Source organism: Aphis gossypii, chromosome 3, assembly GCF_020184175.1.
Source record: "Aphis gossypii isolate Hap1 chromosome 3, ASM2018417v2, whole genome shotgun sequence".
NCBI lineage: Eukaryota > Metazoa > Arthropoda > Insecta > Hemiptera > Aphididae > Aphis > Aphis gossypii.
In genome coordinates this window covers 20681288-20697294 of record NC_065532.1, presented here as the reverse complement: position 1 = coordinate 20697294, position 16007 = coordinate 20681288, and the positions used below count along the sequence as shown (strand labels likewise).

Below are 16007 nucleotides of genomic sequence, written 5' to 3'. Positions count from 1 at the left end.
TAATAATATATAAATAATAATAATAATATATTTATATTAGCATTTCCCAGATCTATTACTATTACCTCGTCGCCGTCGATAGGTATTTATTGATACAAATGCAGACATATTAGCACTCAAATGTCATTAAAACTCCTTTCAATTTTTCGAACCATTAGACAATTAAATCAGTCTACCTGCGTCCATCCAAGTGTGTTCAAGTGTCTTTTTCGTCGGCTTATAGAAGATCAAAAAGAATCGGGGAATCAATTAACAGAATGCCCCAATTCAATAGCTATAAACTATTTAATAATAATCAATAATTAAAGTAGTGTCGCTTAAGATCGGTTAGACTATAAAAGAAAATAATAATAGTAATAATATTAAAATACTTGATACTTTGATATTTTATTTCTTCGGATTGTCTTTAAAACTATATAAATAAAACTAAAACAGTATATGACATATATATAAATAATATTAAACGGTCAATACTAACTATTAATCTCGAAAATGTTAATTATGACATATACCTAAAGTAAACACAAGACTATAAACAAATAATAATTTTGCGTTCGAAGATGGTAGTTGGTTGAATATTACACTTCGTTCTTAGAGTAACTTAACTTAATTTAAAGTTAAAGTTATCTAATTTTCAAAATAAAAAATTCCAGACATAATAATGTTTATTAAATAGTTTTTTCTTTATGCGCAAGAAAATTCGGTGCATACTACTTGCGTCCGAAATTATTATCAGTAGGTTAGTTGCGTCCCATCAAAAAAGGTTCAAAAAGGGTCATAGCTTATTTGCGTCCAACAGTATCTTTTTACACAACCTAGTTGCGTCCCTGTTTTTAATAGCATATGTTAAATATTACAGACTATTATAAATCAGAATATTTTATTAATTACATATGATTCTATTTATATATATTCTACTAATGTAGGTACATTTTATTATATCGCATTATTATATGTCTATATCGCATTACATTATCACATCACGTTTAAATAAATAAAATTATACAAAATTATGTAAATAAACATATTAAAAAAATTATGCATAATTAAAAAATATAAAAATAATAGTTATTAATTTATAATAATAAAATCGTCAAAATAAAAAGAATTAATTAAAACAAGTATTGTACATAAAGCTCAAAAATATTGAATACAAGAATACAAAAATGATTGAAACATAAAAATCTAAAAATAATAATATAGGTAGGTATATAATTAATTTTTATTAATAAAATCGTCAAAATCGTCAAAATGAACTACAAAACAAAAAGAGTTAACTAAAAAATGTAGTACGAAAATTATTGAAATATAAAAATCATTAATTACTTAATTAAAATAATGTCGGCTGAAATTTTAGTGAAACGTTTTTTAAATATATAAAAGCGGAATTTGTTTTTTGTTTGAATTTTTTTATTTCTTCATTTAAATAGTCAATTTTTTGGTATTTTTTTGTTCTATAATCTTTTTTGGGTGTATTTATGCTATTCATTAACACATAAGTATTAATTTGAAATGATTTTAAAACATTTATAAATTGATGTATATTTGGGTGGCTTGAGTAAAAAGACGAATTGAATTTAGAATGAAATGCTTCACATGCGTTCGTTGTTCGTTGAACACTAGACGAACATTGAGCCCACATACTTGGAGGAAATTGAGCATTTTCAGATATATAATTGTCTAATATGTAGTCAGTAAATTCTAAACATTTTGCCGGAATGATTGGAATGATTTCATAGGCAAATACGTTACTTACCATTTCTGGAGGTAAAAATGGCAGTCCAAAACAAATTCTAAGAAATAAACCTATTTCTGATTTATTCTTATATTCATTGGCCAATCCAAGATTTTGTATTTTTCGCCACCTACAACGTTTAGGACTTGTTTTAAAATTAAACCATTAATTATACCAAATATTATACGGAAGTTAATTTATACATACCACGATTGTCCCAGATGGAAACGACAACCTTTTATTTCCGCTTCTGTCCACACAGTACACACAGCTTTATGAATTGCAATTTCAAAATCAACGAACACAGTATCAGGAGCAAAGGTAGCATTATATTTTGAGCACGATTCATTCAAATACGTAAACGCTTTTTCGTACGTTTTACTTTCTTTGTTAGGCAGTAAAAAAAATGCCAATGGAATGTAATAATCATTTATCAGACCATGTATTGTAAACATTTGTAGAAAAAATTTTGGGCAATATTGAAAAGTCCCATCGACATATATTGTTTTAAGGTTACTTAGAAATCTTAAATTTTTTTCACATGAAAATAATATAATATTTGTTTGCTTATCGTTTACCATAACAAAATTTTCTTTTTCAGCTGTAAATATTTGGTTTTGTTGTAACATGTTATGTACCTCTTCAGAATTTGTCGGAATTTTTGGCAAAATAGTTCTCCGAGCATTGTATATATTTTTACGTACTAGGTTAATATCTCCGGCAGTAGAAGTAATGCATCCGCCACTAAGTTCAGTACAAATAAGTTTTGATGGTTTTATTGATATATCTGTAATAGCTTTTCGCTTTAGTCCGTTGCTTAATTGTTGTCGTTTAAGGTGTGCTGGTTCATTTGAATCGTGATTATGCGATGTTGGTTCAGAAATCATATTTTTTAGATCATCGAGCTTTAAAAAACTTTTGCAATTTTTATTTGTGCACTTCCACCGTTGTACTTCATTTTTAAGCATTTTATGGTAACTGAACTTATAGTTATGAATTATAAAAAATTCTTTTGTCGCGCATAATTTTGAGCTAAACATTTTTTCCATTTTTAATCGAACACTTAACGAACACTGTATAACATGTACTGAGAAAAGTATAGCACTGTGTAAAATACTTTGTGTTAAACTGATCAATCGTTATCTATAATATATATGTATCAAATTAGATATCAGGTGTTGGTTTTTCGAAGCATTCAGTGTTATAAATATGGCTCGGAAATTGTTTGGTGACAACCGGACATCGCCATGGTGTGTATTCAATTTTATCACACTTACACTAACACGCTAAATATTATCTCTTGTATAAAGTGTGAAAACGCAAGTGTGAAAACGCTGAAAATATTATTAATTATTATTAGGGCTGAGATTTCAATGCCCTAAAAAATCTTAAAAAATGCCCTTAAAAAAATGCAAAAATGACTTAAAAACCTTAAAAATTGCAATATAAAAATGCATTTATATTTATTATAGCTTAATAAAAAAATTTAAAAAAATTGTATAATTAATTTTTTGTTATTGTACGTTGTTATTTGTTTTGTTTTGTTGTATTTCTGTTTTCTTAATCATTCATTATAAAATAATAATTAAAAAAAAAAAAAATATTTAATATTTTAACTTGTTTTTGATAGTACGTATTAGCCAATAGGTATATAACGGCGATAATTTAAATGGAAAGTCCTAGCTGTGATAAAATTGTTATCGACGATAATCGATTGTCGTGCTATATTATTTATAAATCGTACCATGACGCGTCGGCAGTTTGCCGAAAATATCTTGTTAATCGCAAAAATTTTCGTTCATTTTATGAACAAATTGTGAAAAATGCTCTAAAAACAAAGAAAATGCCCTAAAATCTCCAAAAAAAGTCTTAAAAATGCATTTAAGGTTAATTTCGACCAAAAATGCAAAAAAATGCAAAATAAAAATTACTTTAAATTAATCAGCATCGCCCAAAACACATTTTATACTTACAATATAACGTTTTGAAACACTAGAAAAAAAGATGCATTTGCATTAAAATCCCAGTCCTAATTATTATGTTATTTATTTTGGACGCAACTCGGTTACGACTATTATAGCAGGTAGGAAGAATAACATAGTCGAGTAGCGTCCCAAAAACGGGACGCAAGTTACCAGTCAAATTTACTAGGTACCTGAAAAATATACCTTTTTCTTGGACGCAAGTAACATGCAGCCAGAAAATTACTGGGGAAATTTAAAATGATACATCAAAGTATAAACTATCTACCAAAAAATCTACTTTTCTAAAAATACTATTCAAAAATTTGTATTATTGTTTGAACTAAAATTAACTTAGTTTAAATATTTTTGAATAAAATTAACTTGGAGTTAACACGTTTATCTTTAAAAAAAGTAACTTATTAATTTAATAATTAATTTCAAAAAAAAAGTAACGAGTTAATTAACTTAACGTTTTAGCTTTATTAATTATTTATTTAGATTTGTCAGAAACAAAAGATCATGTATTTATATCATTTACATATTAATTAATTAAACTAAATTGATAATCGGTCACTGTGTACCTATATATCTTAATTTTAAATTGTATTATTCATTCTTTTCATAAATGTATATAATGTACACAAGGCTAATAACATCAGATGTTGAAATCCGATATTGTTAATGAAAAAAAAATCCCTCAAAGTATATTATTTACACAATTTTACTTTTCTCAAAATTTACAATAAACACAAAACTAAAAAAATGTTTAAAAATATCATTTTAAATTATTGCAAAACCAATTTCTATATTCATCGTTCCACTCGGAATTTAATAAGTTTTTGAAATATTTTATCTGTAGGCTGTATTTAAAATGTTCACCATTATGACGTACGGTTAGACATTTTGAACAACTATAATAGATTAACCAAGATAAAATTTAATTTATTCCATTTCAAATAATCCGTAAATTCAAAATATTATTTCAGTTATTCTATATTAAACCTAAACCCTAATAGATAAATATAAGTCAATATAATTGAATATACTTTTTTTAAACTAGAATAAAATAATAATTTCACAACAAAATAATACCTATAATAATGCTTAAACCTGTCAGTAGATAGGTATTTGAATCAATTATTTAAATTATTGAATATAATATTACATATGTCAGTATTTATTTATTTAATTTATAATTTAAATAAATTATAATATTATACATTTTTAATTACAAATTATAACGCATTACTGCATAATAATCGTTTTGCATAAAATATTATTAAATCAATATACCGAACAAACTAATTTGCCCAAGAGCTAAGATCCAAATCCTGTAAATGTCTTTTGCATTTGATTATTGTAGATGAAAATCTATAACAAACAATAATTAACAATCAACTTAATAAATACAAATATAAACAGTTAAGTAATTATAAAATTAAATAACTATAGTATACTACACCATTAATAAAAAAATATTAGTATTTTTTTTTCTTTTAAGGGGGAATATATAAATATAAATTGTTTTTAAAGCACCTATTAAATATAACAAAATAAAATTAATGATACCTATAAATATAAATATAAAGTTTATAACACCATGATAGAATAACGTTGTTTTATTGAAAACATTATCGAAAATTATAAACACTGAAACTATATTCGATGTATATCACAATTTTTAATTTTTATAACACACAAATTGTATTAAATTACTTATAAGTTATTACTATAAAAATTTCAATTTTTGGTGGGGAAAATGAAAAGTGCTCTCTAGACTCTTTTCTACTCCAAACCAAAAAATATAAATCTTGTCTACGTTCATGTTTAAAATGAATGCACAAAAAACTTGTCAAAAAGGTCACGAGTATATAAGTTACAAATCACTATGCGAATAATTGAAATATTCATTGAAAAATTATTGAATACATAACTTCTTACAATAAATACTTAGACACGACTAAACATATATAATATTTACCTTGTAGTCTTAAAAATATACTTTGGTACTTCTTCCAGTTCAGTTGTAGCACATAATACATGACCCAGGTCGAGGTTTTTCAAAATTCTCACTTGTTCTAATATGATAAACAATTAATATATATATGACATAGTAATAATATTTGTTATTTGGTGTTCATGAATTACCTAAATCATAAACTTAAAAAAAGAATATCAATAACTATATTATCTTTATACACATACCTTGTGAATAACTTCCCCGTTGATTTTGCACGTCGAAAAAGAAACGATCACCGTATCTAATACGATAAAATACATCAGCTATGATGCACTGTGCAGTTGGACCAACTGTTCCATCATCGACTGGTGATTCGAGTAAAGCTCCCACAAGTAGATCAATGTCATCAACAGATGAGTATAGTGCTTTCAGTTCCCCAACGTCCTATAAACATGATTTGTATTATTATTATTACAACGCAATAAAAATTTAGAGTTAAATTGAGATCAAATGTTTAATAACACATTATTACATTTACATACCACTATAAATAATTTTAAAATAGTATAAGTAAAATAAAAATAATTAACACTTTTGAAACTAAAAAACTACACGTTATTTTTAATCTGTAGTTATAGCCTGTAGGTGACTTGATAACGTCAGCAAATAATATTAGAGTGACTATTAATTTGAAAAACAAGACAAGAACAACATTTTTCATTTTCATGTTTTATTTTTTTAAATCTTCTGATTGTTAAAATAATAAATTATTATTGATAAAAACATAATGCTTGAGATAGTATAAAATATAAAATCGACTTACCTCAATAGATAAAAATTCTGTTAAATCTTCAAATGATGTAATTTCTTTGAAACCGCACAATTTTCTTATCGTAGTATAGGATGGTACGCCAACATCACGCCCTCTTTGAATATCCACTGACAGCAAATCTTGGTTACCGGTGAGGTGACTTCGGAACATGAAATTTGATATCTATAAAATGTTAAAATATCTATGATGAAACAATGTTTGTTAATTGTTACAATATGCAGTGAAACCTCCCCTAATAGACGACTTTCAATAGCGGACGATCTTTTGGAGTCATGGACATTTTCACTACTTTTCGATAGAAAAACCTCTTAGTTATTAAAGCGGATATACCTATTTCATCTTAGTATAAAAATAATGACAAAATGACTACAAAAAAATGGGCTTACATAACAATAAAGAACTTATTTAAAATTAAATTAAAAGAATTTTTTTTTCACACAAAATTAAGTTTATATGTATGTATTCTTTTTTTTTTATATTTTTTATATTTGTTTAAAATAATAAATGTAATATCTCAAAAATATTTAAGTGTGTAGCGTCCGTCCTCTTAAAATATTAAATAATAATGTGAAAATTTAATTCAACCTGGTGCATATTTTTTCTTTTTACACATTATCCCTTTGTGAATTTTAAAAATGTACCCTCCCCGAATAGCAAACAACATTTGGGCGACCAAGAGTGTCCACTATTTAAAAGTTTCACTGTAATAATATGGAATTTTCCAAACTAAATATCATAATATCGATTAATATTAATTATAAATTAGTTGATGCTAAATGTTATTAATGTCAATAGACTATATTTAATAAATAAGAAGAATGTGAAAAGTAAATATTCATAAATAGCACTTACGTAAAAGTTAAACGAAGGCGTAAACATACGGCCTGTTGTTATCGTCATGCCTCTGACTAGATCCTCAAAATTTGGTTCTTTTACTAAAGGATCGGGTTTCGACATCCAGTCAACGAATTTTACCGAATCAACTATTTCATAATTTTTATCTATGTAACTGATAGTAAAAAAAAAAAAGATATTATGAAAACAATATACAATAATAATATTTAACAATCGATACAAAAGTTTTACTTGTAAAACGAAGGCAATGTATTATGTGGCACTCGAAAAGCACCGCCTGCGAATTCCGTGGTCAATTGCGGCATGAGCGAAGGGTTATATATTGTCCTTCTATTATTTCTAAGTTCTAAGCCAGAGCGTTTTATGAATGATTTTCCTGTGCAAACATAAAAACTTTAATTTACATTCTATTTATAATACAATAAGAGCAACAGCTCAAATACATACAACATACAATTAATATGAGAAGTTAGAGAAATACAAAATAGAAAATTAATTAAACAAAAACGATGGTTCCTCGTTGACAATACAAATTTTCTTGAAGATTTGATTATCACAATATTAAACAGCAAAAAGTGAAAATAATTACACAAAGTTCATTAGTTGTAATTTAGTATTACTTCTAATCAATAAATTAGTTTTAATTTCTAAATTTTTTCTTTTTATTATTAATTATTGAAATTTATTATATAAGTTAGGTAAAATGAATTCTAATATTTTTCCAAATCCTAACAGGTGAAATGAATTTAGTCAATGACTTTTTTCCATATTGACTCCATTGGGTTCTTTTTTAAAAATAATTGGTTCATAATTTCATCTACACAGTTAACTAACAGCAAACAATTAACTGAGCATAAAACAAAATCGTTATCTATTATTGATGATTTATCCTTTTCCTTAAATTTATAATGTACTGCACAGGGTTGGGGCTCAATTGAGGTAAGTAAAGTCAGTTAAAATCTCAATACTTTTAGATTTGTAATCAAAAGAATTTGTTTATGTAGAATTCACTGCAAATAACTTCATAGTTATAATATAATAATATTTTAAATATTCAAACGTTGTATATACCAAGTAAAATAGGCAAATAATCTGCATAAACAATTTTTTGGTTAAGTGCTCCAACGAACTTTCTAGCTTCTTGATACAACTTTACATCAGGCCAATGTGGATTAAGTTTTCGTAACTTATCAGCAATGATATTATGAAACCTGGTAAACATTGTCGTATATGCTGTGAGCCCTAAGTTTTGATTTAATCTTGGGTCTCCTATAAATATAAATTTAAATAATCTATTGAAACACACACAATAATTAATATAATTTTATTTTATTTAAATTATTCATATTGTCTCATCAATGGATTTAATGATACGCACTATAATTTGTTCAATGAGAAAAAATAGAATGTCAATTTTATTTCATTTTTGTTTAAAAAAAAAAAAAAATGTTAGCTTACTAAAATATAGCGCTTCCTGGCGCCTGTGCATTGACTTTTAACGCGTTTTTAAAAATTCTAGACAAGCAAAACTATGCAATAACATCGTTTCAAAAATGAAAAGTATGTAGTAATAAAACACTAATTACGTTGATGTAAAACGATACAATACGACTATAGATTATAGATATTTGACCACCTATACAAATAATGTATAATAACTAAAGTTTTAATACGACGTAAATATTTAAAACGAAAATTTAAAGAATAAATAAATCAATTATCTAATAATTACGTGAAAAATATATTCGACGAGATTCGTCATTACTAAGTTCTAACGACAAAATCACATCCAAATAATAGCAATAATAACCATTAATAGATAATAGTGAATAATTCGAATGAAATAAAAATTACAGTTATTGTAACGCGTAATAATGATTGTAATACATTACCAGCTTCAAAACAAACGCCCACGTCATTCCGCTCGTCGCATAATAATGATCTATATCTTCGCTTTTGAGGACAAAACTGGTGCCCATTTATGATATCTGTTTTCAATCTTCCACCGTTAAACGTTCTAATTGAAGCTGCCGTATCTACTGTATGTCCATACAATTGTGACGCGTCGATAAATGATGTCGCCTGATTCATCTGTTAAGTAATTATCAAATACACATATGATGCTGTCGGCAAATAATTTTCGGTAGGTATAAATATGTAACCATACTTGCAGACATTTTATTCTGTCAGAAAATTAAATATTTAGTACGACTAAGCAAAGAAGAATGTACAATGGAACTAAAAAAATGTACATAGGATAGTTTCGAACGATTTAACGACAAGGTCTCTAAAAAATTTTTAAAATCGTTTTTATTATTATTTGACTGCATTTAACTATATCTTAAAAATGAATTCACCTTCTAACTACCACTAACAACGAACCGTTGATGCCAGTCCAATATAGAGTCCATACTCGTTATAAGACTCGGCCCGACACACTAAAATTATATAATAGTATTTAGCGTTATAATACCATTAAACTCTATTTAATTTAGAATATGATATATTATTTAATCATAAATCGTAACAATATCATTAATATTATATCTATATTCTACGCATTACATATATTTTTATTATAAAACACTAAGTGTTATTAACAATTTGAAAAAGCTATAGGTAGCTGGTTAATACTGATTAAGCTCTCGTGGACCAAAATGTTCTAAATTTTAATTTTAAATTGTATGTTTTATATTTAAGTTAACCTCAAACCTGATCCTGAATTAATTTCAATAAAATAAAATAAATGATATGTTAAAAATTAACACTCACTGGGGTTTGAGGAATTACGGGACAGTTGAAATTATTGGCAGCCGTCATTGCACGTCTAAATTCCATACATGTTTGTCCGTAACTTTCAAGAACTGGATCATTCGTTGGTACCTCAATAACTAATTGACATTGGTATGGAGTATTTCTGTTTATCGGTTGAATTGGATTATGACAACATAATTCTGGCCCTATTCACATTATCAACAATAACTTTAATCATAAACCATGATTTGTATTTTAAAATGTGTAATTAAATAAATTCAAACGGTATAATACGCATATATATAAGTCGAAATATTTTAAACTATGTCTCATTAACTTTGTGTTATTGTTGCCATAAATATTTATTAGTTTATTTATTAATCAATTAACGGTTGGGTGACTTTTGAATACAATGAAATATTTAGGATACTGTAACGTGCATGGCCGGAGATCATCAGGGAAGAAGTTAGTTCCCTTTGAATATACTATAACCGCAGCTCGGGAGCACGAAAGATGTTAAGGATCTTAATGATACAAATAAATGTAAACTGGTCTGATAATATTGTTAATACATAGTATTATTATTACCTACTTACTGAAAGAAATGTGGGGTAGTCACGGAGTTCATGTGTGCGTGATAATAATCGCAGAGAACTGGCGTTTCTTTTCATATTAGTATTTGGCTGTAGCCTTACAATAACAAATGTAAGACAAAGCTGGAAGGACTTAATATTATTATCTAGTCAGCATATTGTGCACGTTATATTTATAAGACATATGATATTAAACGTCTCATTGGTTCGTTTTTCATATAATAACTTTTAAAATGGAGAATATAAAATTATAAAAGGACATACGTGTACGGATGGGACATTGAAGCATTTTAAAGTTAATGGTTGATAAGAGAGCAGGAAAGTCTATAGCGTTAGATCACAGACTGCTTAGAAAAATCTTACTCAACATCAATGTATGGTCAGCTAAAAAGTCAAGGTCAAGAATCTTTAAGACTGAGGCGTAATAAGAAGAATATTGAACGCCTGAAATATTAAGTTTGATCCTAATCCTAATTTGTGAATATACGTCAATTACCTACTATTGTACTAGAATTCAACATAAAAAAATTGTTTGAAATATTTACAAATAGCTAATGTTGGGAATCAAGTATAACTTGTATGAATTATATGTGATATATTATATAAAAATACATTTTTAATACGCTTGTAGAACAATTATTTGAAATACGTCATATTTTGGAATTTTACTGACAAAATTACCAAATGTATAATCAATTATCTTTATTAAGACTAACTGAAAAAATAACTATTTTTACCTGTTGTATCGGGGTTCATAAGACTAATATCATGATTCGCCCATTGGCCAAATTGACTTAGATGATAATTGTTGTGGTATTGGTCTCGTGAATCAAATGATCTTCGCAAAAATAAGTCTAACTGTATTCCACGAGGTCTAGGCAACCGAGAACCATTCTCTTGTTTACGAACTTCATAAACACCTAATAATGATATTTATTAAATAATAATAACACATAATCTATGTACAATATTGAAAAGAATTTAAATCATATTAATGATATCGGTAATTTTTTGTAGTACTTCTATTACTAAGCACTTAGCATTATATAAAAATAATTGACGAACTATATTAACTGTAATAGGTAGATATATACCTATTATATAGCATATGATTAAAGTATGACTTAAATGCTTAATAAATAACTACATAACGTTATTTTGTTATTATAATATGTTCAAATAAGATCTGCAACTATAATTCGATGCCACTAAATAAAACTAGTCTTTATTTGATTTCATATATGTGATTCATTAATCAAGCTCAGCCATATTTAATTATTGAATAATGAATTTATTCAAATTCTGTTTTAGTATATAATATTTTTAAATTATTGCGATTTTTTATACTACCTAACCTATACTTAAGGAGAGTTTAATAGCATTACAAACTTTTGTTTTTCAAATAAAAATTTACCTTTTGTTAATATACATAATTCAAAATTTCAATAAATAGTTTTTCAGTTATTAAAATATTCATGTTAAAAATAAAAGTTTTTAAAAATTGTTTTAACAAAAATATATAATATATGTACCTTTATCAAATCTGTTATTTATTGTACTTGAGAAATTTTATAAACTATAAATATCGACAAATTAATTCATTAAATTAATACTATTTTCAAATTACCATTTCCATATTACCATATCTTTCAAACTCTATTATCATGAAGGGTTGTTATTATTTTTATTAAAAAAAAAAAAAACGGAAGTTTATTCATCTTTTTTCCTTAAGTAGAGTAGAACTCTTAAAAATTTTAAAATGTATTCTAAAGAGTATTTAAAAGTTCTAAAGATCTGTTTTTAAATAATTTCATTATGAAAGAAAAAAGGTTGAGTATAATTTTTGAATCATTCTGTATCTATACAAAGGCATTCACACGAAAATAGTTGGAGTCATTAATAAAATAAGTTATGTATATCATTGCATCGTTTTACTCAGTTTTAGTACTTGCAATGTACAAACTCACCATCATTATAAGCAGCTTCAGAAAGTCTGATGTATGGAGTTTCAGCCATCCCCCACAAAGGGTGCTTTAAGTTATTACATTGGCCATTTATTGTCCTGTAAATTGCATTTCTTTTGCAAGACACTTTGGGTGCACATTTGTCATAATATATACTATTTGAACGGGGACCGTCTCCATTATAAATCACGGGACTTCTCTTTCTAAACTAGAGATTAAATATCAAAAAGTTAAAACAATAAAATACATTTTCTGATATTATTACACTTAACTATTTTATAATAAAATATAAGTATGTTTTTGTTACCTATTATTCAAGTTTGTATATTATATTAGAGTGATTTAAAGAAATGTAAGAGCATTGAAAAAAATATTAAATAATGAGAAATGTATAATTGTATATGAAAAATATATAAATTAGTCTGTACTACTGAATTTAATAATTACCCGACTTTATCCAAAAAAAATTTAAATATAAACAACGATACTTGATGTACCTAAATTAGCGTGCTAGTCAATATAAGTGTAGTAACCTACCTCATTTTGTGGAAGAAATTCTATCTAAATGGATTATTCGTTTGCGTTTAATGTAATTCGACTTAAGTGTAACAGCTATTCGAGAAAATCGATATAAATTCTAAACTTAAGAATAATAAACGAACAGATATAAATTTTTAAAAGGAAATCTTGTCCGTATAACAATCAAATTGGATAATAATAAATATTATTTTCCCATATAACCAATCGAAATCATAAATAAGTAAAAAAAATAATTTATCATATTTAAATAAAAAAAATCTTTGGGTAAACTACCCTATAAAGATTGAATTCCTCAGTAAAAATCTAAAATAAAGGTCTAAGACACTTCCCGAGATTCAAAATGTCTATTAGTTGGTACACATTTTATTTAAATCGGTCCATTTGGTTCAAATATTAGCTATTATTTTGCAAAATTTCACAAATAGATATAATTATAGGAATAGATACATTTAACATTTCTTACTTATATTAATTTTCAAATATTATAATTTATTATCTTAACATTATCTATTAAGAATAGATACATTAAACTACTTTTTTCAAATATAATGTACAATTAAATATATTCATAAATTATGTATTAATTGTAACTTACTACAAGACTTGATGAACTTCCAAACACTGATATGACACATAACCACGGAAAAAAATTTAACATCCTTATACAGACAAACTTAAAAACTTAGAAATAGACAAAATTTACTTATTAAACATTATTTATTGGACAAAAATTTTTCATATGTATTCTATACACAGTAAATATAATAAGTAAAATATCTAGAAATAATTGAATTTTTACGAACTAATAACTTGAACATGACAAAATTATTCAAAATTATTCTTTAATTTACAGTTACTTGAAAGCTAAAGCACAAAATTAAGCAGTTAGAGTAATATAAAGGCAATCAACCTCTCTTTTTACGTATACACATATGAATAATCTTTAAAATACATCTGTATACCTACCTCTATTATACTTAATACAATTTAAATAAATGCACGGACTTCTTAAACTTTTATAAAATGTTACCAGAAAAAAACTTAAATATTAATGTGACGGTATTTTTTTTACTTATTTTAAATCTTTTGATATATTCAATAAATTAATTCAATAAAACATGACTAATTTTTTGAGAAAAAAAATGTATTTGCTAAATAAAACGGTTTACAATCAGACATAGTTTTAGGATAAAAAAATACTTACATAAAACCAACAGTTTTTAATTTATATTAAATGTAAATAATAATAGAATTATTATCTATGTTAGTTCAACATAGAGTTGAATCTAAAAATAATGCACTTAATTTGTGCTGTAGGACAGAACTCTCTAGTTTTAATGTGATCTCAAATAACAATTATCATACCTCGATGGTTCATAATTGAATATTATAATTATTGACAAACAATTATTATCAACATATGGTCTATCAAATATTTTGCACATGTTAATCATGATTGTTAATGTATATTGTATATGTTATGAGCATGCTTACAATTACATTTAACAAGTGTTTGTAGTTTGTGACAACTGTTAGGTTAATAATATTACCTCTGTGATGGATTTGTCAGCACCGCCGAATTAGGAGAAAATTAAAAGAACAACTAAACAAGCTCCTTCACGAAATTATAAACACTTGGAGAATAAAAATAGGAGGTAAAATAATAATTTATGCCAACATTTTTTTCCACAAAAAAATATTATAAAGTGTAAAGTGCGTAAAATTCATTCAAGTTACTGTAACGTAATTAGTTTTTAAGAACAGGTCAATGCAACATTTGTTTTTTTTCTCAGACCTATATTGATAAAACATAGATATTAATTATTATCTCCAAGTATCATTAAAAATATGAAAGTCAGTGTACAATTTATGAAAGCTATTTATAGAGTAAAGCCGAAATAAATTCATCCCGTATTTTTCCATAATAAATAAACATGGACATCTCACTCATGTTTATGGTAGTAGGCGGTTACATTGTATTTTATAGGAAATCTATACTTTTTAAGCCTGAGCAGTGGCTTATTTAGGATTTCTTTGAGGAGGACAATATAATTAAAATTGTCAGTGCCAAAAGTCCCAACATTTTATTACCTATGGATTAAGTGATGACTGATAAAAACACAACTATAATCATATAAATATAAATATAAACTAAAAAAAAAAAGAAGCCAACGAAGGAGATATATCTCCCTAAGCCCCCACCCTCCCCCCCCCCGTTCTGAGCCTGAAAATCGTATGATTATATGATTATTTCTAGTCATGGATACAATCTTTGATTATAAACGGTTACTAAATATTATAATCAATGGAACTGGATAAGCATACATATTACATATACACATGGTTTCATAGCCGGCTAGAAATACATGGCTAAAATACACGGACTATAATCCTTATTCCTTACACGCTGCAGTTTCGTTGTATTATTATGGACAATATGAAATATTAACGGCACACGCGTATTACATAATATAATATTATTATTTAGACATAACGTATACGTAGGCATACATATTTAATTTTGTTCGTGTTTATGCTAATTGAAAATTATTTAAATAATAAACCTAATGATAATAATTAGTAATGTGATATAGGCGATATTACAAAAAAATATGTACATTTTTAAGTGTTTTTTCCGTGTCATTAAATTTGAGTAATGTTTTATACAAGTATTAAATTAATGACGTGTTCAAACTATAAAATTACATTGTTTCAAAAAAAAAAAAAAAATTACGTTGAGTTTTAGTTAAAATTTAACGAGTTATGAAAATTCAGAGTATTGATTAATTTTATATAATATGTATTAATGT

At 26.0% G+C, this 16007-nt stretch overlaps 2 protein-coding genes across 2 annotated transcripts; both read right to left on the bottom strand.

The window, feature by feature from the left end:
- Nucleotides 1-317: 317 nt before the first annotated feature.
- LOC126550995 (uncharacterized) lies at nt 318-2703 on the bottom strand. Its single transcript, XM_050203750.1, has 3 exons — nt 1943-2703; nt 1757-1865; nt 318-332 (listed from the first exon to the last, which is right to left on the bottom strand). Exons 1-3 carry the CDS (start codon nt 2701-2703, stop codon nt 318-320), a joined length of 885 nt encoding a protein of 294 aa, XP_050059707.1.
- A 2152-nt stretch (nt 2704-4855) lies between these two features.
- LOC114132078 (peroxidase-like) lies at nt 4856-14552 on the bottom strand. Its single transcript, XM_027997464.2, has 13 exons — nt 14402-14552; nt 13793-13878; nt 12661-12865; nt 11431-11613; nt 10119-10306; nt 9239-9437; nt 8418-8615; nt 7578-7722; nt 7344-7500; nt 6483-6653; nt 5905-6103; nt 5681-5777; nt 4856-5070 (listed from the first exon to the last, which is right to left on the bottom strand). The coding sequence occupies exons 2-13, from the start codon at nt 13853-13855 to the stop codon at nt 5001-5003; spliced, it is 1875 nt and encodes a 624-aa protein (XP_027853265.2). The 5' UTR covers nt 13856-13878; nt 14402-14552; the 3' UTR covers nt 4856-5000.
- Nucleotides 14553-16007: the final 1455 nt, after the last annotated feature.

What these genes read in the sequence shown, in the direction of transcription:
- LOC126550995 (XM_050203750.1), bottom strand. Translation starts at nt 2,703, where the DNA reads ATGCTTAAAAATGAAGTACAACGGTGGAAGTGCACAAATAAAAATTGC. An exon ending in TTCCATCTGGGACAATCGTG is followed by an intron (nt 1,866 to 1,942) that starts GTATGTATAAAT and finishes TAAACGTTGTAG; the next exon opens with GTGGCGAAAAATACAAAATC.
- LOC114132078 (XM_027997464.2), bottom strand. Translation starts at nt 13,855, where the DNA reads ATGTTAAATTTTTTTCCGTGGTTATGTGTCATATCAGTGTTTGGAAGT. An exon ending in TGAAGCTGCTTATAATGATG is followed by an intron (nt 11,614 to 12,660) that starts GTGAGTTTGTAC and finishes TATCATTATTAG; the next exon opens with GTGTTTATGAAGTTCGTAAA. An exon ending in TATGAACCCCGATACAACAG is followed by an intron (nt 10,307 to 11,430) that starts GTAAAAATAGTT and finishes TAATGTGAATAG; the next exon opens with GGCCAGAATTATGTTGTCAT.